General features: G+C 46.4%; 1 protein-coding gene across 1 annotated transcript in view; it reads left to right on the top strand.

Moving 5' to 3' along the window:
• The first annotated feature begins 7,320 nt into the window (after nt 1–7,320).
• The window catches only part of LOC145406776 (epidermal retinol dehydrogenase 2-like), a 65,344-nt gene continuing 49,010 nt past the window's right edge, over nt 7,321–23,654 (top strand). Inside the window, exons 1-2 of the mRNA XM_080277873.1 lie at nt 7,321–7,516; nt 8,129–8,274. Of these exons, the coding sequence (XP_080133999.1) occupies nt 7,321–7,516; nt 8,129–8,274 (342 nt within the window). The remainder of the gene's footprint in view (nt 7,517–8,128; nt 8,275–23,654) is intronic.

Genomic DNA, 23,654 nt, shown 5'->3' with positions numbered 1-23,654 from the left:
GACGTGCACTGCCTGGAGAGTCCAAGGAACATCAGTTACTAAGGCATCTATTTCGTTCATCAGAATACATACCTTTACGAAAACGGAACCGATACTTTTTTCCCCTCTTATTCTTCATCTGTTTAAAAAATCATGTATTTTTCTCATTTTGCTCTGGATAATACTATGGTGGTGACATGCCGAATGTAACAAAAGTTAATGTGTATCCGCGCGCCTGCTATGATATATAAACGTCTATATATCGTGCCTGCTATCACCACCACTTTCAACACCCAGACTCAGCTTCACGTAACTCACTCAGCTGCAGAGAATATGTAAAATCGCTGCCGTCAGCTGGAGTAGCGTACCTTACTAAGTTGAGCTGTGTCAAAACTCAGATTCATGTGATTCATTCTCAGTTAATTAAAATCACCTGGCTTTGGGTAGTGCTGAATAAAGTACTAAAGTTCTCCCACTCGAGCTAAACGTAACTACATTTTTGGGGAGAGTAATTAGTTGGTTAGGAAAGTCTAAATTTTAGTCATCTGAATAATATCATGTAAAGCGTGCTCTAATAGCACACGGAGCGGCTTAACTTGAACCCCGTGGTGATGATGCAAACGTAACCAAGATGATCTTTTCATAAATATTCTCTAATTATACATAAAAAACTGTCACAAACGTATATTTAATTACATCAGCAGGCGCGTTTTAATTACTGCAGTGTAAAGCCTGATAATTAACAAGGAAAAAACAAGAACCTGATAAGATTCCATCAGCTACAGTAAATTGTGAAACCGTATTTTTCTGATCAGCAAATGTCTAGGGTAAGAAACATCGGGTAAGAGACAGTGGGTAGGAACGAAGACCATGATCGACTTAATTTTTTGGTCAAGATAAGCCAAGTAATCTCCCCGACGGCATGGCAGGGAGGACGGTAAGGCAAATGAGGGTTTGGGAGAGTTTAGTGCGGGTGAAGGCGGCAAGATGAGCGGTGTCGTGGAGCAACAGATTAGCAATGGCGTCAGCAAGCCCACTGCCGATAACAGTGATGGCCCAAGGCACAAGTTCTCACCCACGCGACTCGTTGATAAATACATTACCAATGAATTTATCGAAGGTGAGTGACATCAGGTGACGTAGTAAAAGGGTTGAATATGCTTCATCAAATGAAAAATACGAGTTCTGCGGCGTTGTGATAAAAAAGTAAATATCTACAGTACATCCCGCTATAGCAGAAAGATGCCATAACACTAAAAGGATGACTGAGACAACAGGATAATAAGCTGATGTGACACATCCCGTCCTTTGTTGTTGTTAACGTCTCGGGCTCATCTAAAAGTGAATCCAGTGGACTGTAGGCTCAAGGTACTGTACTCGTCTTCAACCCATTACCGGACAGCGGAGAAGCAGGCTATTACAATACCACCGCGTGACGGTATCCTTCCCCAGGACCTGCTGATATGTGATTTAGACTACATCCAGCATAAATATAAGAACCTAAAAAAAAAAAAAGAAAAAAAAAAGGCCTACAGGGAATTTCACTTTCACGTGGCGTGCACTTGTGTTTTGTCGTGGTTAGCTACGTTAAAACGATGGTTAGAGATAACTTTTATTTCTTGGTTGCTGGGAATGTGAAAGTCTCGTACGTTTAAAGAAATCAGAGATAACATTGTACTCAGGTACGCAGATTGCAACCATGTTTGTTTACAAAATGAATGGCAAGATCATGTTGAGTGGAAGTACGCTAGGGCACCTAGACGTCCAACTTTGAGCTCCCTGTCCTCCGTCCGTAGCGCCTGCTGTAGTCCAGTAGACGGTCTCATAATGTTGTGTACATGACCTTGAAAAGTTCGTAAGTAAAAGATTTTATGACTGATTCATGATCTAAATGTTTATTTAGGATAATTCAGTTGGTTGCTACCTTGGCAACCTTGTGAAATTTTTGTAATTTAGCATAATTAGTTACTTAGCATACATCTGGAATGGGGTTTGTAATGCTGAGTGTAAATAGGCTCGACTTCTCCACCTAACGTGGAGCAGGGTCCTCTTTCGAGACCAGAGCTTAGTGCAATAAAGAGAGGCAGGACACAAAAACTCTAGGCAATAACCTTTACACGTATATTACCACAATCAGACACAGGACAAATCAGCAGACATCACAACATAACATATAACAAAATAAAACCCTTATCTAGGACATGTGTATCTCGCAGGATACTTACTTATCTGATATTAATGCCAACACAGTCAATCCTAGTGTATTCAGGGTACAGTGAATATAGGCGTGCGCGTGAGACGTGGGGAGTGAGTCTCACCAGGGGGGGGAGAAAGGGGGGAGAGTGCGGGGAGTGACTTGTGACGGCTAGGAGGGAGTTATGGTAGTACTGGAGAGAGGCAAGTATTAACAATGATGATTACACGTTTTGCAATAGCAAAGGGACTTTGGTAATTGATTCTATTCTTGGTTTACACTTACACTAGATACTGGGACGAGGGGGTGTCGTACAGGATTTACGGGTAGCGTGAGTGGGGGAATATCACTAACACTTTCTCGTATTACTTCTTTAGAGCTCACAGCAGTATGGGTGTATTACTACGGAGGAATTTCCAGGCGGCACAGTCTTACTAATTGTGTATAAGGGACGTCACTCATAAATATAGTTCATCAGATCTTGGTTCGCACACTCGTCCTTTATTCTCTCACTGTGATCTAACTTGCCCCGATATTCACTATATTAAGTCACTGCACGATCCTACACTAGGCAAAATCACACTTAGCCTAAATCACTTGCACTGTTTCTGGGCAGCATCACACGTATTCATTGTGGGGGGCAAGGGCGGGAACACGCCGTTGGCAATCCGGCCAGGCTAGGGGCACCGCCAAGGGGAGGCGTGCCAAGAGGGCACGGGACAACTCGTAGGGGCGTCCTCTCGCGTCCTGGGCTACCCGTGGCTTCTGGGCTGGGCTCAGGGGTATGGCCCTCGGGACTGGGGCCGAATAGCTCCAGGAACCTGTGGTGTAAGTCTCGGCCGGAGGTGGGAGCCTTACGTCGTCATGGGGGCGTATGGAGATCGCGCCCGGGTGTCCTGGGGAGGGTCGGGAGAAACTGCGGACTGCGGTCTCCAGCGTCTAGGGGCGCCGACAGGGAAGGGCTGCGGCATCGGCTTACGCTGGGGCCCGTCAGGTGCGTCTGTTCCAGAGCCAGGCATAGGGAGCGGAGGCCAGGGGAGGCTGTGAGGCCTGTCTGGGCCACTCTGGTATGGGAGGCCTGGGCTCTTGTCTCCTGCCGGGGTGACGTCTCGTTCCTTGCCTCCTTCCGTGCACCTTCGGAGCGACAGTGGGCTGTCTCACGAGGGCAGGAGCGACAATAGGCCGTCTCTACCAGGGCACCTATGGAGCGACAATAGGCCATCTCTACCAGGGCACCTACGAAGCGACAATAGGCTGTCTCTACCAGGGCACTTTCGGAGCGACAATAGGCCGTCCCACGAGGGCGGGAGCGACAATAGGCCGTCTCTACTGGGGCACCTTCGAAGCGACAATAGGCCGTCTCACGAGGAGGGGAGCGACAATAGGCCGTCTCACAAGGAGGGGAACGACAATAGGCTGTCTCTACCGGGGCACCTTCGGAGCGACAATAGGCCGTCTCACGAGGAGGGGAGCGACAATAGGCCGTCTCTACCAGGACACTTTCAGAGCGACAATAGGCCGTCTCTACCAGGACACTTTCGGAGCGACAATAGGACGTCTCGACCAGAGCACCTTCGGAGCAACAATCGGCCGTCTGACGAAGGCAGGAGCGGCCACAGGCTGTCTCCTGCCCGGAGGGAGGAGCGGCAATAGGCTGACTCAGGGGTAGCACCTTCAGAGCAGCAATCGGCCGTCTGACGAAGGCGGGAGTGGCTACAGGCACACTCCTGAGGGGCGCTGTTTGGGGCTGGATAGGTAGCTCCACCCCGATCTGATCTGGCAGTCCCACTCCCCGAAGGTAGTGTCATCTTCCTGCTAGGGCGACGGTGCGACGGCAGAGTGCCGTAGGGGCGCACGGCCCGTGCTGACTTATGCCGTTGTCGCACAGCATCCCGTGGTTCGGCTGCGGCTACTCCGTGGTGACCGGGTGGGGGTGTCAGTGAGTTTCCGGGGGCACTATGCTGTACATCATGCATTTCACAGACAATGCTCCAGAGTTTACCAGCAAGATATGGAAGGAGCTCACTACATCTTCAGGTACAAGCTCTCCCACTCCTCCCCATACTGGCCACGGGAATGGGATATGCGAGAGAAGTCACTGCACCCTCCTCAACCAGGTGCGGGCCAGAATAGAAGAAACGCGAAACGGGGACTGGCCAGCTCATGTAAAAATTATTCAGTAGGGAATGAACACCTTTCCTTGAGAAGATGGCATTACCCCTCACGAACGAGTGGTTTGAGAAACCCCACTTCTTCTGCTGCCCTGACACCACCTATAGCCTCCCTCCATATCCCCCACGTCCGACCCCCTTCACCACCTCAGGAACCGACTGCATCACCTACAAAACCACCAGGACCTTTAACCTGACATTGCCTCCTCCAATCCCTACAAGCTAGGTGACTCAGTTATGGTAGCCTAATTACCCCAGTTCATAGGACCATATATAGTTATCAACATTTCCAACCCCTACCAAGTAACCATCCAGTACCATAACACCCCGTATACCTACTGCAGCCGCCACATGCGTCTCTTCTGCCCCCCCACCCACCACATCTCAACCACGCCACGCTCACTTCCCCACGTGGAACGCCGCACCACCACCTGCCTCCCCTGACCACAAACTGACTTGTACACCTGCTACCTCACACCATCACACCCCTCACCCATACTCACTCCCCCCTCCACAGTCATGTCCCCCACCATACCCTCCACCAACTCCACACCATCCCCACAGACCCCCCACACCCCCTTTGGCAATCTCATCTCCCACCCCAACAACTACCGCTGCACCGCCACCACCAAACACAAAGGCCCCGCCATCCAATCAGGGAACCTCCCACCCACCCCCGACCACCTCACCTCATGACCGATGCTCCATGCTGCTACACCTGCCCTAACTCTGGCACCCCTAGGACCGGCCGCTTCACACCCACACACTCCTCATCCCACACCCACGTCCTACACCAGACACCACATCAGCTCCCCATCCTCGACCACCACCACACCGCCACCACCTAACACAAAAACCACCCAAACCAAGAATCCCCCCACCCCCACCGGCTGTCTCACCACGTGGCCCAAGCTCCTTGCCACCTACACCTGTCCTCACCACCACCACTACCAGATCCGGCCGTCTCTCTCACCCACCAGCAAGGTATGCACCCACACCCTCACCCCCACCCCCACCACCTCCAATACCATCCAGACCATCCACCTCCAGCTCCTCCACACCAAACACCTCCCCCATAATCCTAAAAATATATCAGGCAAGATGGAAAATTCCAGTGGCCAAGCTCACCAGGGTGATTAAGGCGTGTCCCCAGCGACCTTATAAACCCAGGTCGCCTCACCTGTCACCAGCATTCAGCCCAGAGTCACCGGCCAGTCACCACACTCCGTGCCTCCAGAAATGAAGATCAAACACGTGCTCTGGACCCCTGCCCAGGGGAACAAACAATGTCTCCGAGGGACACCACACTTTCTGCGTCTCCTGCGAAGAACTATACAGACCTCCACCTTCAAGATAGTATACCATCCACACCAGGAGCCAAACCTACCCATGCAGCACTGGACCTCACTCCTCCACCACCTCATGCCAACCCACCATACTGCTACCTCTGACATCTACCACCTCCAGCCATGGGGACATGACTTTTCCAGCCGCGACGGTGGTAAAATATCAGCACCAAGGGGAGACCACAGGGAGGCACGGAAAGGGTCCAAGCAAGACAGGCATACGTCTCCCACACCATGCATCCCTCTTCCCCTCAACGGAGCCCACATGAGGTACACCAACCCACCGCACTACCCTCTACCCCAGTGGTTTCCAACCTTTTCTAATTCTGGCCCCCCCTCACTGAATGACACATTCCCTGTGCCCTCCTTCCTCAAATACTGTATTTTACTGGCATAGTTGGCACATGTCAATAAATATCATAGATTCTTAATCTTTGAAATTGTTTATGTGTTCAGATAACTAGATTTCTGATTCATTTCGGAAATATTTTCTCCATATTTAGAAATTACTGAATTCCATCGTAATTCATAGTTTTCAAATATAATTACCCTCTTTATCAAGCCTTCACCCCCCCCCAGGCAGCCCTTCATGCACCCCTAGGGGAGCATACCCCACAGGTTGGACACCACTGCTCTACCCAGACCAGCACTCACCAGGATCAGGGTGGGACTCGTGTAACCACAGATCCAGGTAGGACTACGACAATGCCTACTGTGCTCGTCGGAGAAAGGATGTCCACTGTACTCCTTTTGCTTACTGCCCCCTGTAGGACCACGACAACGCGCACCGTGTTCGTCGGGGAGGGAACGTCCACCGTACTTCCCTCACCTACAGTTCCAAGCAGGACTGTGATGAGGCCCACCGTGCTCATCAAGGAAAAGATGTCCACCGTACTCCTTTCGCCTACTGCCCCCTGTAGGACCGCGGCGGCGCCCACTGTGCCCGTTGAGGAGGGGACATCCACCGTACTTCCTTCATCTGCAGCCCCACAGGGAACAGGACCGTGGCGACGCCCACCGTGCTCCTCTAACTTGTCTTCCCAGGGCAAGGCAGAACCGCGGCAGTGCCCACCGTGCCCATCAGGGAGGGAATGTCCACCATACTTCCCTCATCTGCAGCCCCCACAGGGAGCAGGACCGCGGTGATGTCCACTGTGCTCGCCGGGGAGAGGACGTCCACTGTGCTTCTCTCACCTGCAGTCCTAGGGTCTAGAGGAACTGTGGCGACGCTCACCGTGCCAGCGGGGAAGGGAACATCCACCATACATCTCGTCTGCTACCCCTGTGACACCCTTCGAGGGCAACGCCCCTTGCTCACTTCACTCCTCCAGAGGCCGAGTGGGATGCCCCTCTCGCTCTCCCCACACCCCAAGGGGTGGAGCTAGCTCCCTAACAAAGTCGCTGCTGGAGAGGGTCTGGAGCGGCCCCATAATGAGCCTGGGGATATGCTCACTGCAGCCAGCGCCCCTATGTCACCTGTCGCTACTGGACTCCCAAAGGAAGAGACACTGCAGGCAGCCCCTGATGGCCTCTCGACAAAGGCAAGGGCGCAGCCCCCAGTCACTGAGAGACACCCCCAGGACTCCCGGCCGCGACCTTCCCAGACCAGCCGGTGAGCCATCCTGCACCAATGGTAGGCTCAAGGCAGCGCGCCTACTCGCCCTGTTCGGCCCCAGTCCCGAGGCCCCTCCGGGGAAAGTCCTTCCTCTATGCCGCCCCGCAGCCCACACTGGATGATCTGGGCTATGACAGTGGTCTGCACCCCTTCAGGGAGCGCACACCTGACGGGACCCCTCCTACACCTGGGCGACACCTACAGCTGCTACGTCAGCTGTAGTCACAATCTTGTCTTTGCGTCCATCATAGTGTGTATAATCCGACACAATGTATTGTGCCCAGTACTGTATGTTTGTTTGGTAATATACGTGTAAGATTGGTTGGCCTGTGTTTTTGAGCCCTGTTCCTCTGGTTGCATGCTGTAGACCCAGTGTTGAAAAGAGCCCTAGATCAGTTCCTCGTACTCATGGAGCAAGAGGTTGAGCTTTGAGATTGCAGCATAACAATATTAAAAAAATTGCTGCATAACCTGTTCTGCGATATTTTCAAAGCAAAGGTAATCTGAAAGCAGTCAGAATGAATGGGTGTGGGAGTAGTCAAGGAATATTTATAAAGCTTAGCACCATAACCAGAACATGCAGGCATAAGCTTATTGGATCAGTATTTAGAACCAGAAGAATCCCATATAATTTCTATGTTGCTTGTTCTGCTGTATTTTCAAATTAACTTCTGTGGTGTGGCAGTGGACAAGATGATGGGTTGGATGTAATGATGACATCATTATTTTGGGTAGTCAGGACACTGTATAATTGTCATATGGTGCTTGTTCCACAATTTTTTCAGTGCATGTGTTATATTGTCTGTGTTGTGTGTTATGACAGCGGCCAAGATGAAGGGGTGGGAGTTGATTGCCTTGTTGGCCGGCTTCCTGATCCTCAACTTGAAGGCGATCTTCCTCCTCATCCTCGATTTCTACTACCTCATCTTCCCGCCCCAGGAGAAGTCCTTGCAGGGTCAACTGGTTCTGGTCAGTCATGGTGGATGTGTACTAGTATTTATGTTATGCCTTATTAATGATTATGCTGTATAAGAAGTGGCTCTTGCCAAACTGTTTTATTCAACTGGGGGAGACCTCAACCAACGTTAACATTATAAGTAAATTATACACATTTTGGCATATTCAAATCTGGTTCGTGGTGCAAAAAATAGTGTACAATACATAAATAGTGCAGTGGACTATTGGTTACCTAAGATTATATTTAATGATCCAGACATGTCTGTGTGAACAAAATTAACATTCGACTAATGATGCCTAATCATCCATGTTCATAGCCATTTACAAAACTTGCCTGTCACTGACCGCTTGTGTAAGCATGCAGGGCAAATGCAACATATCGTATAATTATATGTACCGTCTCGAGCAAGTGTTCACCGTTGCTGGGAGGCACTTGGCACACTCTGTGATCAGCACGAAGGCTTGTCGATGCAGTGAGGTGAAGCGGGCAGTGAGACCATGTTACAGAAGGGGAATTTGGATCTTAATGCCAGTTGCTTTCTGTACCTCGTGGTTGCTTTCCAGATCAAAGAGGGTTTGGGCTACAGAGTGGCATACTGTACTTAACTCAGTTTCGCTTGCAGTGGCGCTCGGTACACTATGTTATTAGGGGCCTCATATATATATATATATATATATCAGCAGCCATTACAAGTCCACTGCTGAACAAAGGCCTCCTCCAACCTTCTCCACAAATTCCTTGACTGAGCCAATCTTTGCTTTATTTTCCCTGCAGATTTCTCTGTCTCATCTATCCATCTCCTATCTTGCCCTTTTCTGCTATGCATATGGTCTGTTGATGTCCAGTCAGTCAGCCTCTTGCTCCATCGGTTATCCCTTATTCTTTCTACGAAGCCTGCCCACTTCCATTTCTGTTCTTTTATAACTTGTATAATATCTTTGAGTTTAGTCTGCTCTCTCACCCAAATTGACCTTTTCCTGTCTCTTAAAGATATTCCCAACATTGACCTTTCCATTGCTCCCTGAGATTGGATTAATTTATTTTCCATCTCTTTTGTTAGTTTCCAGGTCTCACATCTGTATGTCATAGCTGGAATTATACATTTATTATATACTTTTCATTTCATACAAACTGGCAAACCACTTTTCATAATGTCCCTTTGTTTACCAAAAGCTTTCTATCCAATTGAAATGTGTCTTTTAATTTGGCTATCATGAGCTTTCGTTAATTTTAGTATTTGCCCCAAGTAATTGTACTCCTTGACTTCTTCAAGAATTTCTTCACTTATTCTGATGACGCTGTTTGGTGATCGTAGATTAAACATTAGTTTTACTCTGGTTCTGCTTTAGCCCTACTTTGAGACTTTCTCTGTTCAGGTCATTTAACATTTCTTGCAATGCCTCTGTTGTTTCTGAGATTAGGACAGTGTCATCTGCAACTCTTCAATGGTTTAGCTTTTCTCCATCAATGTTCACTCCTTTGTTTTCCTAGTCAAGCTTTCTGAAAATATTTTATAGGCATGCTGTAAATAATTTTGATGAAATTGTATCTCCCTGATGCACGCCTGTCTCAATCTTAATTTTTTCCGAGTCCTTATGTAATTTAACTGTAGCAGTTCCCTCTTTATATAGGTTTTCGAACAGTTTTACAATTTTCTCATTCACTCCTCATTCTCACAGTGAATTTATAATTGCTATGTGCTCCACTTAGTTGAAAGCTTTTTCGTATTCAGCAAAACCTAAGCACAGTGGTTTATTATATTCTGTAATTTTCTCAGTTAGCTGATTCATTGTGTGTAGATGATCAGTAGTTGAATACCTGCTTCAGAATCCTGCCTGTTCATGAGGTTGATTTTCCTCCAAATTTGTTATTTTGTTTGTAAAGACTTTAGTGAAGTTTTGGTAAATGACTGGTAAAAAGCTAATAGGTTGATAGTTATTAAGATCTTTTGAGTCACACGTTTTTGTAAAGTAAAATAACTGTTGCATTATACCATGTTTTAGGAATTTTCTTCTTTTTTATACATTGAGTAAATAAGTGAGCAATCCTGTCTTATACTTCTGCTCCTGCATCCAATTGTAAATCTGCTACTATTCCGTCTTCCCCCAGAGCCTTCCCTCTTTTCATAGTTTTAAGAGAAATATATACTTCGTCTGGTGTTACCTCAGGTATTTCACTTGTGTCAGCTGAAAAGTTAGCTGTTGGTACTACTGTCTTTGATGCATACAGTTCTTTGTAAAATTCTTCAACTCTCTTCACCATCATATGTCTGCATTTAATCATTCTTAGTGCCATTTTATTTTGGACCTGTTTCAGACTATTTCCTTTTTTGATGGTTTCTTTGATCTGATCCATGTTTTTCTTTTTTCTTTTCTTTGTCTCTTGTTGATAAGCTTAACTCTGCTCATTCTGTTTCATCTTTCTTTGTTTTTACTTTCATTTCCTTTCTCTTTTTCATAAGCTCGAGTGTCTTTTCTGAATACTTCTTGGCTCTGGTTGCATTAGGCTTTCCTACTACCTCTGCTGAGTCTCTTAGCAATTTTGTAAGTCTGTCATTCATCTCATCAATGTCACATTCAGCATTACTTACAGCCTGAAATCTGTTCCTTATTTCCAACTGAAAGGTTTCATTGTTTTCATTTACCTTTTTTGGGCACATCTTTATATCTCTAATCATCATCTTTCATCCACTTCTGAAATTGAATCTGGGTGTGCAACCCACCATTCTGTGGTCACTTCCTATATTTACTTTGTTGATAACTGTGACATTTGTGATCCTGGTATTCTTATCTGCTATAGTGTAGTCGATTTCATTTTTTGTTTCTCCATTTGGGCCTCTCCAGGTCCCTCCCTCCCTTTTCTTTTGTGAAAGAATGTGTTCATTATTCTCATGTTATACATTTCATCAAAATTTACTATCATTTCTCCTCATTCATTTCTTTCATTCCAAATTTTCCCATACATGCTTCTCTATTTTTGATTTCCCAACTTTTGCATTGAAGTCTCCCATGAGTATAGTATATGTGGTCTTTTCCTCTTTGATAATCTGGGAGGTGTCATCATAGAATGTTTCTATTTCTTCATCTGAGCTTTGAGAAGTTGGTGCATATATTTGTATTACTTTCAGGGTATATTTTTCGCATAGTCTAATTACAGCCATTGCTGCTCTGTCAGATATACTGCTGAATTTAACAGTATTGTCAGCAAGATTTCTGTTAACTAGGAATCCTACACCACTAATCCTTTCATTTTGCCTTATGCTGTAGAAAAATAGGTGGCCGCTGTCTTTGAGCTGAATTACTTTTTCTTCTTTTCTGTGGGTCACACTCAAACCTACAGTATCCCAACTAATGTTTTCCGGTTCAGTCATTAAGTTATCAAGTTTGCAATCTATGAGGCTTCTTACATTGTATGCATAGATCTTCATGGATTTCTGTTTGTTTAATATCCCAGTCTCTAACTTGCCAACACAGTGCCTACTCACTTTTGGTGACACACTGCCTGTAAGCACAGGAGACAGTGCGGTAGGGCCTTTAGTAGACGATGATCCAACAGGAACGCCTATCAAATTATTTGCAATAGAACTCATGTTTGGTTGGTTGGACTGTGGCAAATAATCTCACTTCCCTGCCACATAGTTTCTGGTGAGTTTTATTTTTTATGCCAACTTATTCATTATATTCATTGGAGCCCTATATATCTATAGGGGGTTCCATGGTCCGCTCCGTCTAAGATGGTACCTTGCATATCTATAAGGCCATCCCGTATCCACCACCCGGGGACGTGCCAGGTAGCAGTGGGATCCTGCCCTTGGATATATATATATATATATATATATATATATATATATATATATATATATATATATATATATATATATATATATATATATATATATATATATATATATATATATATATATATATATATATATATATATATATACAGTAGGCATAGTGGAAGAAAGATTGGGAAGGTATGAGCTAGAGCAGTTGGAAGGGGTGGAAGACGTATGTAAGATATTCACGGAAGAGATAGGCGCAGCGTGTGAGGCGGTTTGTGGAGTGAGGAGGAGATGCAAGGGTGTGCAAGGGACAGCATGGTGGAATGATGAGGTGAAACAAGCTATGGAACAAAAGAAGAAGGCATATGGTGAATGGTTGGCGAGTAGAGGTAGGGGAGAAGATGAGAGAGAGAAGAGAGAGGTATATGTGAGCAGGAGAAGGGAGGTTAAGAGACTGGTGAAGGAGAGTAAGAAGAAAGTGGATGAAGAGTTTGGGAGGAATCTGAGTGTGAAATGGAGGGAGAGTAAGAAATTGTTTTGGAAGGAGGTAAAGAAAGTAAGGAAGTGTGAAAGGGGAAATAATAGGGGAGTGAAAGATAGGAATAATACATTGTTGGTGGAGAAGAGAGAGAAATTGAGGAGATGGAAGGAGCACTTTGAGGATTTGTTGAATGTAGAGAGTGACAGCAGTGTGAGTGTAAGTAGTTGGGGAATGGCTGGGAGAAGAAGAGATGAGAGGAGGGAGGAAGAGATCAGTAGGGCGGAAGTAGTGGAAGCGATGAAGAAGATTAAGTTGGGAAAGGCCCCAGGAATTGATGGAGTGTGTGGTGAAATGCTTAGGTATGGGGGTGAGATTGTTGTGGAGTGGATATGGAAGTTGTGTAGATTGGCTTGGGAAGAGGGAAGGGTTCCAGAGGACTGGAAATCAGGTATAATTGTTCCTCTGTACAAAGGAAAAAGGGAGAGAGAAGAATGTGGTAACCATAGGGGTATTTGCCTTCTTAGTGTGACTGGTAAAATATATGGTAGAATACTCATTGATAGGGTTAGGCATATGACAGAGGAGCTAGTTGGAGAAGAACAAGGGGGATTTAGAAGGAAAAAGGGTGTGTAGATCAGATATTTGTTCTAAGATGTTTAGTGGAGAAGTATCTAGAGAAGGGAAAGAAAGTGTATGCTGCCTTCATGGACTTGGAGAAAGCTTATGACAGAATAGATAGGCAAGGTATGTGGAAGGTATTAAGAATATATGGAGTGGAGGGGAAATTGTTGAGTGCTGTGAAGAGTATGTACGAGGGAGCTAGGGCTACGGTGCGAGTGGATGGTGAGCTGAGTGAGTTCTTTGATCTCAATGTGGGACTGAAACAGGGGTGTGTGATGTCTCCATGGCTGTTTAATATATATATAGATGGGGTTGTAAAGGAGGTGCAAGGTAGGGCAGTGGATGTGGGGCTGGCCCTAATGAATGAGGGTGAGATTTGGAAGCTCCCGGTGTTGCTGTTTGCTGATGATACAGTATCGTTGAGTGAAAATGAATGGGAGTTTCAATGTTTGGTGAATGAATTTGGGACAGTGTGTAGGAGGAGGAAGCTGAAAGTTAATGTAAACAAAAGTAAAGTTATGGTGTTTGAGAGGAATGAAGTCACAGAGTGTGCAGTGAGGTTGGATGGTGAGGATATGGAGAATGTGAGTGCATTCAAGTACTTGGGTAGTGTGATGAGTAAGGATGGAACTTTGGGGGATGAAGTACGTGAAAGGGTACAGCAGGGAAGGAAGGTTGTTGGTACACTGAAAGCAGTGATGAGAAATAGGGAGGTGAGTGTGGAAGTTAAGAAGTCACTGCATGATGGTATTGTGATCCCTACCTTGACATATGGAAGCGAGGCATGGACCTTGCAAGAGGGGAACAAGGCAAGAGTGAGAGCAGTGGAAATGAGTTACTCGAGAGGAGCATGTGGAGTGACGTGGAGGGACAGGTTGACGAATGAAGAAGTGAAGGAACGTTGTGGGGTAGATGTGGATGTGGTTGAGAAGATTAGGAGAAATACACTGAGGTGGTTTGGACATGTGGAGAGAATGGAGAATGAAAGACTGACTAAGAGGGTGTATGTAGGTGAGGTGGAGGGAGGGAGAGGGAGGGGTAGACCGAGGAGGAGGTGGAGGGATGGAGTTGAGAGGTATATGAGGGAGGGGGGGTGAGTTGGGGGGAGGGTAGTCAAATGGTGGGTGACAGAGTGACTTGGAGGCGTTTTGTCTGCGGCCACCCATTGCGGGATTAGGGCGTCGGGCTATAGATAGATAGATAGATAGACAGTAGGCTCGCACGGTGCGCGTCATCGCAGTGCGTGATTCGCCTTGTGCACGAGTGACCAAAAATCATAACCTAAAACCCTTCAATGCGCGAGTTTACCGCATAGAACACGAGGCAGAGGCAAGGAGTGGCTCAAAAATGCCATTTTCTACTAGTGCGCGACCACCCCTCACACAGCACTTCACATGTTGTCATGTTGATGCGTGATGGAAGGCAGGACTGGGCTGTGTATGTCAAACATTACCAAGATCCTTGCTGTCGTGGGTAAGCTCAAGGAAGAGGTGAAGGAACAGGAAGTGAGCAACCTAAGAATGGAGGAACTTCTGGTTGGTATCGACAAACTATTCCGTTTCTACACGGACAGGCACAGGGAAGAAATAAACAGGAGAAGACAGACGCTTATAACAAGCTACACACAGCGGGCTCAAGTTGGTGAAATTGCGGAACCATCGACATCGTCTACTCCTGTTCCTGTTGAGGATGAAGAGGATGCAATGTCAGAAATGTCAGCATTGGACTTTGAAGGGTTTATGGCCGAAGTGAGTGACATTGATGCTCCTGGGGAAGGTGCTCAAGAGGAGTCTGTGGAGGGAAGTGTTGGTGTGGTGGGGAGTGCGGTGCTGTAAATGTTGCCGCGCCTCGGAACTCCTGTTATTTAAGGGCATCAGGCCTGTTGTCTACTGTTGTTAAGGTGACTACTCATATTTTTGTTATTGTAGCTATAGCTTTAGTACAATGTCTGAAACATATGACCTTTATGATGTCTCTAAGGGCCAAAAAATGTCCAGGTATGAGGGGGTACCACCCATATGTAATTATTCCCATAAGATTATGTATTCCTAGTACGCGAATTCCCAGTGTGCGAGCTCGTGCACCGCCCAATCTCTCGTGCACTGTGCGAGCCCACTGTATAATATATATATATATATATATATATATATATATATATTAGGGTGTTTCATTCCCGGGGGTAAAAAAATTAAATGTGTTGAAAGTTGTCAGCACGGGTGTCCCCTTGTTTCTTATGACCCATAAATAAAATATGGAAATATTTGGTTTGATTCGTCAATATTTACTGGTCGCACAGTTTGACAAGGTACCACATTTCAAGTGAAACTTCGAAAAAATCAAATATAGAAGAAGACAAAAAATTTGCAACGAACGTTTATTGAACTGAAAATTATCAAACAAACTTATGAAAAAAATGCAAAACAAAGAAATGGAGAACAATTCTGCAAGTAGAGAAGGGCAATCAAATCGTTGGTGGATTGGGCTCAAGGAGCAGGAGGGAACTTAGCGGTCACTCCAGCCTTTGTTCTCTTGACGGTCTTGCGGTCATAATGAACAACTTTGAGGAGGAACTGCTTCTTTTGCTCGTCTTTGGTTCGGGCTTGGAGTCTTTGTATCAATGCCACTCCTCTCTCTGCTGCATCATTGGCAACCTGCAGGCTTCGGACGGTGGCTCGAGTTTGTGGATCTTGCAAAACATGTTCCACGTTCTTGGTAGTGACCATCCTCCCAGCAAAGACGCCAATGGTCTCCAGTGTTCGCTTTGTCACCAATTCAGAAAGACAGTCAGGGTGAGTGAAGTTCTTCTTTTGAAGTCTCTTGAGTGCTTTCGAGGTTGCTGGACGGCTTAGGTTCTTGACCATGGCCGCCTGGTCATCACGAGACACTCGTTCGTCAAAGAATGCTAGGGCCACTCCTTGCTCTGAGAGGTACCAGAGGTGCCTTCGGAGGGCCTTCTCTGCCATTGACCCAAGTTCTCTATCCACAAACACCTGGAGAATCGCCAAGAACTCCAGGTCATTCTTCGGTGCAAAGTTTGGGACAGCTGCCTCATGCCAGAATCTGACGTAAATGAGACTGATGAAACAGGCCAGTCGTCGTACTCCGCATTTTTCCGACCTAGTCAGCTTCAGTTGTTGTGAAAACAGGGCAATCTTGAGGATGTAAATAGCCTTTGCCATCCATCTTGCCTGATGGTAGGCTCCAGGGGCCCTAAATCGAGGCAGATCCCCGCTCCATCCTCCCAGGTAGACAAGAGAGAGAGTTGAAGGAGTTCGAGATAGTCCTTCCTTGGGTGGGCTCCGTCATGGATGACTCTCCTGAGGAAATTTATCATCTTCAGCCTCTGTGATTCGCTCGACTCATCCAGGGGTTGTTCTTCGCTGAGGGTACCGACGGATGTCTTGTCCAAGAAGTCCCATTTTTCTCGGAATCGCTTGAAGAGGGGAATCTCGGGACCTGGAGGAGGGCCGAAGAGGAGTTCATAGGTGTTCTTCAGTACCACCTCGTGAATGTGATGTCGGCATGCCAGCCAAAGAAGAGGTCTTCCAAGGGACTGTTCAATTATGGTGCAGGCTCCGCTAATCATGCCACTGTTGGACGCAGTTGTATCAAATGAGAGACCGATGATCTTGTCAGCAATCTGATACGTTTCCAGCAGCGAAAGGACAATAGCTGCTATTTCTCTCCCGCTACCATCAATGGCGATAGGTACTCCAAGAAGCTCCTCGAAGTTGGTCCCAGTAAGCACAACAGCAATCCTCTCCTCTGAGATCCGAGATGTGGCAGCACTTTGAATCAGTTTGCCATCCCAGTGGAGAACAAGGGGAGGCGGATCACAGAAGGCTTCTTCTTCAATGCGCTTTGCTTCAGTTTCTCGGTTCTTTCTCCTCATGCGATGCACCGTGGAGGCAGAGCAGGAGATCTCCGAGACATCATGCCCCAGGCTTGAGGCTGCAGCAACGAAGGACACAGCAGCTTGACGACATGAAAGGTTTTCCCGGTCCCAAGTCGTGGTCAGGCCTGGGGTCATTGGGTTCTTCGACGGCCTTCTCTGTGGGATTTTTGTGGGAGAAGGGCAGCCTTGGAAGTCCTCATCCGACACAGATGATCCAGAAAAAACAGAGGATGAATCGGAAGTTTCTTCCAGGGCAACCTTCTTGAACAACTTCTCCACTTCCGCCTCTTGCTTCCTCTTCCTCATCTGCCCCTTCTTCATTACGTCAGCCTTCTTGGCAACAGCGGACGCATGGAGTTTATCGACACTACCCATTGAACAGGACTGTCTGTCCTCCCTCTGCAGTTCCAGAAAGGCCAAATCTTCTTCTGGGACATTGGTCTCCGCGATCTTACCACTTGCGATATCGAAGACATCTTGTAGGTCGCCCTTCCAAATCTCCCTCTTTGTCACGGCGGCAGGTGTCTCCCGCTTGGCTTCCTTCTTGAGGCTCACGTACTCGTTGTGAAGGTGCCTAATGTTATGACGGAGCACGTGCTCCGCCTTGACAGGGAGATTTGCTTTCTCCCACACTTCCTGCAGCTTGAGAGAGGTGCTCTTGGCCGCCCCTGGGAGGGTCTCCCTCTGCACCTGATGGTAGTGGAGGAAGACCAGGAGGACATCTTCCCACGAGGGCAGGCGAGTTCCCAAGAAACCTGGATTTGGTGACTTCTCCAGGAGCCAGAGAAGGTTCTTGCTTCGTGTGGAAGACATCATCTAAAAAAAAAAAAAAAAAACGTCAACACTCAACATGTTATTCAGAAGGGAAAGTTACTACCCTCACCATGAAACTCCTTTCACTATCAAAAGTGTGCGACCTGTTAACATGGTCCGATTTCCCTAAGATTTTGCATGAAGCACTTTTTATAGGAAAGGTTCAAAGGCAAACCCGTGCTGATAAAATTATTGCACTTCACAAAATATGAAACACCCTAATATATATATATACAGTGCTCGTCAGAAGTATGGGGCGCCCTGCGTCCCTCCTGAGAAACAAACCTTTCAACATTGAAAAAACATATAAATAATGCATTTTATTTACCTTTAGTGCTTCGTAGGGTAGCCTTTACGTTTCTTCACGGACCTGAGACGTCTTGGAAGTGAAAGGGCGAGGCTCCTGAGGTGCTGGAGGGGTATTTTGTCCCAGGAGTCACGAATGGCGGCTTCCAGCTTAGGCAGAGAGCTCACGTCCTTCCCTTGGAGACTCTTCTTTACGAGGTACCAGAGGTTTTCAATCGGGTTGAGGTCTGGGCTATTTCCTGGCCAGTCTGTCATGAATGATACCTCGCAGTCACGAAGCCAATTGGTGACCGATTTGGCCTTGTGAGCAGGTGCACCGTCCTGCTGAAACACTCGTGCACCTGTTAGCTCGAAGGAGTCTGGTAAATGATCACACAGAAGCTCCAGGTAAACATCCTGATTCACTCTGAGGTTCTTGGGAAGTACAACAAGCTTCCCCAAACCCTTCCCTGAAAAACAACCCCATACCATGAGTGAATCAGGATGTTTAACTGTGCTTTCTACATACCGTGGGTCAAGTGGGTCACTACCTTTGCATGCTCCTCTGTTACAGGTAACACTAAACGTTGCCTCATCAGACCACAACACTGACAACCATTGCTCCTCACCCCAATTTAGATATTTATTAGCAAAGGCAAGCCTACGAATTCTCTGGCTGCTAGAGAGAAGAGGCTTTTTCACAGGCCTGTGACTTGTGTAACCAAGCTCATGCACCCTACGAGACACTGTTCTCACTGACACCTCACCAAACACTTCTGGGTTGCTCTCCTTAATTTTCCTTGCACTCACACAAGGATTAAACTCCACTGCACGTTTTAAAACATTAACAGACCTTGGGGAAGTTTTCCTAGGCCTACCAGACCTCGGTTTCTTTGTGGGAACTTCACCACTGTTTTCCTCCCGAAACCGCGCACACCAACGACGCACTGTCGATCGTCCCACACCAACCAATTCACTAATTTCCTTTGTCTGGTGGCCTGCCTCCTTTAGAGCAATGATCTGGGATATGATTTCACTCGATAGTTCACGGATAGGTGTCATAACAAAGTTTTGAAGGCCAAAACACTGCGGGACACTCGGTAAAAAATGGCGCAATTTGAGAGGGACACTCGGCGGAGTTCCTCTCTCTCAGGCAGCCCGTGGGCAACTGAGGCGGGAACCAACCAGCGCGTCAGAAGGCCTCAGGCTACCGTGACGTCATGCTCGGAGCTCAAACTTGTGGCTCAATTCTTACCCCCAAAAATGGGGTGATTCTTTTTGGGCCATAAGTATTGCGCGCCCGGCGGACATCGCTGAATACTTCTGACGAGCACTGTATATATATATATATGTGTATATATATATATATATGTGTATATATATATATATATGTGTATATATATATATATATATATATATATATATATATATATATATATATATATATATATATGTATATATATATATATATATATATATATATATATATATATATATACATACATACATGCATGCATACATACATACATACAATGTGCAAATATTTTCCCCAGAAGGTCCCACTTTATGAGATTTTCGCATTATAGGGCCATATGTTTACATGTTAAAGGGTTTCATGGTACCCAAGCCAGTTCCACATTCACCTTTATGAGCAGTTTTCAGGGATTTTTCCCAGGACATTTACCTACCTAATAATGAATTCGTTACATCCAAACACTGGAGGATTCCTCATCTTGAATTGAAGAAGTTGTGGGCATGCTGGGGGGAGGGGGAGTGGGGTTTTGAGGCAGGACAGGACTCCTACCGGTCCGCAGCACGGTCCTTGTGCTGCGCCAGCTCCATAGAGTCCTCATCTGGGGAAGAAGGCAAATCCAGTACATCCACAATCCTCTGCTGCAACTCTTCTGCCTCCTGCACAAGCCCCTCAAAGTCAAGGGAACCCACAGACATAGCATCTTCCTCTGGCTTCTGCTACTCTGGCGTTTGTCGAGGACGAAAGTACCGGGTGAGTAGAGTCTGGTGGAGTTGTTGTATTTTCTCTTGCTGTAAGTCGTCATACGGTCACACTGCATGCAACACAGTGTCTAGCATATAAGCCTTCCGAACCTCATCCACTTCATAAGTCATGATGGCTTTCTTGAGCGCCTCTGCATCAGCCAAGCTGTTATTTTTGCGACCCATGGCCATAACTGGTGCCGTGGTTCGTGCCTCAGCCTGATCCCCCTGCTCCTCTGCCTCACAATGTTCCCTGTCGAGCTTTTCAATACATTGCATGGCACCCTCTGGCATCATGTTGTCCCAGACCACCTCAACCAAATCCTCCTCTTGCACCACCTCACAGCCTGGCATGGCTCTGAACACTCGTACCACTTCTTGCTACACAGCCTGTAGTGACTGCACCTCACCACCTCCAACGGAACACAAGCTTGCACCAGGCATGATTTATTGTTGCCACAGACATCCAATCCCATGCCTTAAGAATGTTCATGACAACATTCCTCATATTGTACTTTTTCCAAAAAGCAGTCACAGTTAAAAGGTGATGCTGTGAAAGGTCATGCTGCAACACACGAGAAGGACCGGGCACCTGTTCAGCTGGGTCAGGCTGAGGCAAACAGGAGGGAGCTGACTGAGGATCTGCTGGGTCATCCAAAACCTCCTCATCAGATGTCTTCAAATCCTCATCACCATCAAGCACTTCTTCCTGGAGGAGATGTTCCTCCTCACAGTTGTCTGTGGCCTCACTCAGATACTCAGACAAGATCCTCTCATAATGGTACTTCAAAGAAGCTGTCACCTCCTGGTCTAGGCAATGCAGGAGGGAAGTCATGTTAGCTGGCAAGAACACTACCTAAACACTTTGATGTAAACCCTCCAAGTAGTCTGGGTGTCCTGGTGCATTATCAAGCACCAAGAGGATTTTAAATGGTATGCCCAACTCCTCACATATTCTCTTTGCATCAGGAATAAAATATTTCTTGTACCACCTATTCCATATATCCCTAGTCATCCACCTTGTTGTTGATTTCTCCCAATAAACCCTGGACCCATTCATATGTTTCATCTGCTTAAAGCACCTTGTTTTTTTTTATTTTTACTTATAAATAATGACCTCATATTATGGCCTGCAACATTGCAACACAAAAGTAGAGTGATGCTTACCTTATCAACTTTCCTACCCCTGCCTTGCCTGTGTTCTCTTGAGATAGGGGTAGTCCTTGGCATCCTCTTGTGTCAGAGACCTGTCCTGTCTGTGTTATAAAGTTACTAAGAAGTGTAATCCCCATCCCTGATGTTTCCCTTTAGGACATCCACAAATGTCTCTGCTGCTCTTGCATCTGCTGACGCTTATTCTCCTATCGTCCCTGTTCTCTTTTCAAATCCTTCCTTTTCCTAAACTTCACAAACCAACCACTCGATGCCATAATTCTACTTGGGACAGCATAGACAAACTAGAGCATACAGGTGGCAGGCCGCCCTCCTTCTGTTAATGGAGTCGATTGGAACTCCTTCCCTCTCCTTTCAGTTCAAGTACATGACAAGGAACCTCTCCATCATAACAAGCACTGGGTCAGACACTCAAATCCTCTGGTCCATGGGAGATCCGCCGTAGGCTCGCACGGTCTTCATAATGGCGTTCTTCTTCCCCAGGGTCTTACGAATTGTTGACTTGTTGACCTGATACACTTTGACAGTGGCACAATTACGTTCTCCTCTTTCCTTCTGCTTGATAACATCAAGCTTCTGCTCCTGGGGTAGACTCTTTCGACGTCTTGCTGGGTCACGGTGCGGCGGCATGGTCGGGCTGGGTCAGGAGGCCAAAAAAAAGAGCAAAGATAACACACAGCACATGTGGAACCAGAGCGGGGGAAGAGGGTAGGTTCAAGTGGGGCAGAAATGCTCGGTGGACTGTGATGACACCCCGCACAGACATGTGACAGCCATATGTCATTGGCTGCTGCAACCCGCGCTATGATTATCACTGCCCGCATTATGTCTTTTCCCAACCTGTTATGACCAATTTTTTTGCGAAATGACTGTTTAACTCACAATTTGTGGCCTCAGGCCGCATAATCCCTATCATCGCAGCATAGTACGGTTTCTGAAAAAATGGCCAGCTTCCTCCACCCGCATTATGTCCATCATTTTCACATTGTGACCATTTCCTGGCCTCAAAAATTTCCTTCTGTGTTATTAGAGGTTTGCACACTCATATCGCATGTTAAGTGAAAGCTGGCTGTATACACAGTATATATAGACATATATATATATATATATATATATATATATATATATACTGTATATGTATATTTTCTGGGAATGGAAGAAGGGTGGTAGCAAGGAGGAATATTTGGCTGCCAAGCGTAGGGCTAGAAGAGAGGTGTACAGGGCGAAGTCTGAGTCACAGAGACTTTTACTTGATAACGTAAATCATGGGGAAAGGAAAAATATGATATTTAGGGTGGCAGGTCAGATGAAGAGAGATAATCGGGATATTATAGGTGAGCAGTGTGTGAAGAATGATGAAGGAAGGGTAGTGGTGAACAATGAGGATATTAATGATGCATGGAGAGAGCATTATAACCGGTTGTTGAATGAGGAGTTTGACTGGGACAGGGAAGGTTTGGAGCCAGGAGATCCAGTGTCTGGCCCTTGGCCTTTGATTGATGCTGCTACTATGAGTGAGGCAATTGGCAGGATGAAGGTGGTGAGGGCAGCAGGTGTGTCTGGGTTGACTGCCAAAGTGTTGAAGGCCTCAGGCAATATAGGGGTGAGTTTAGTCATTGACCTGATAAATATGATTATTTATGAGTGTGTTGTCCCAGATGATTGGCTGAAGAGTGTAATTGTAAATGTGTATAAAGGGAAAGGTGATGCCCTGGAAAGAGGAAATTATAGAGGTATAAAGCTTTTAGATCAGATAAAAAAGGTAATGGAGAGAGTTTTAGAAGGTATGATTAGAGAAAGAGTGAATATTGATGAGATGCAGTTTGGGTTTATGCCAGGTATGGGGACCACTGATGCCATATTCATTGTTTGACAGCTTCAGGAAAGATATATTGGTAGGAGAAGGGATCTGTATTTTGTTTTTGTTGATTTGGAAAAGGCTTTTGACAGAGTCCCTAGAGAGGTGGTGAAGTGGGCAATGAGAAAGCTTGGCTTGGAGGAGTGGCTGGTTAGGGTGGTTATGGCTATGTATGTGGGTGCTCGCACCCAGGTAAGGGTGAATGGAGATTTGAGTGATGAGTTTTCCGTGAATGTTGGTGTGCATCAGGGGTCAGTTTTTGAGTCCCATGTTGTTTCTCATGGTACTTGAAGCCCTTTCACATGACTTTAGAAACGGACTCCCGTGGGAGATATTGTATGCTGATGATTTGGTGTTGATTGCAGAGAACAAAAAGGAGGCAGAGGAAAGGTTTAGGAAGTGGAGAGATGGTATTGGGCACAAGGGCTTAAGGGTAAATGCAGATAAAACAAAGGTGATGATATCTAGGGTTGGTGGTGGTACTGT

Source organism: Coenobita brevimanus, chromosome 71 (genome assembly GCF_032717465.1).
Source record: "Coenobita brevimanus isolate Jiangsu-jjx chromosome 71, ASM3271746v2, whole genome shotgun sequence".
Taxonomy (NCBI): domain Eukaryota; kingdom Metazoa; phylum Arthropoda; class Malacostraca; order Decapoda; family Coenobitidae; genus Coenobita; species Coenobita brevimanus.
This window is presented reverse-complemented; position numbering and strand designations above follow the sequence as displayed.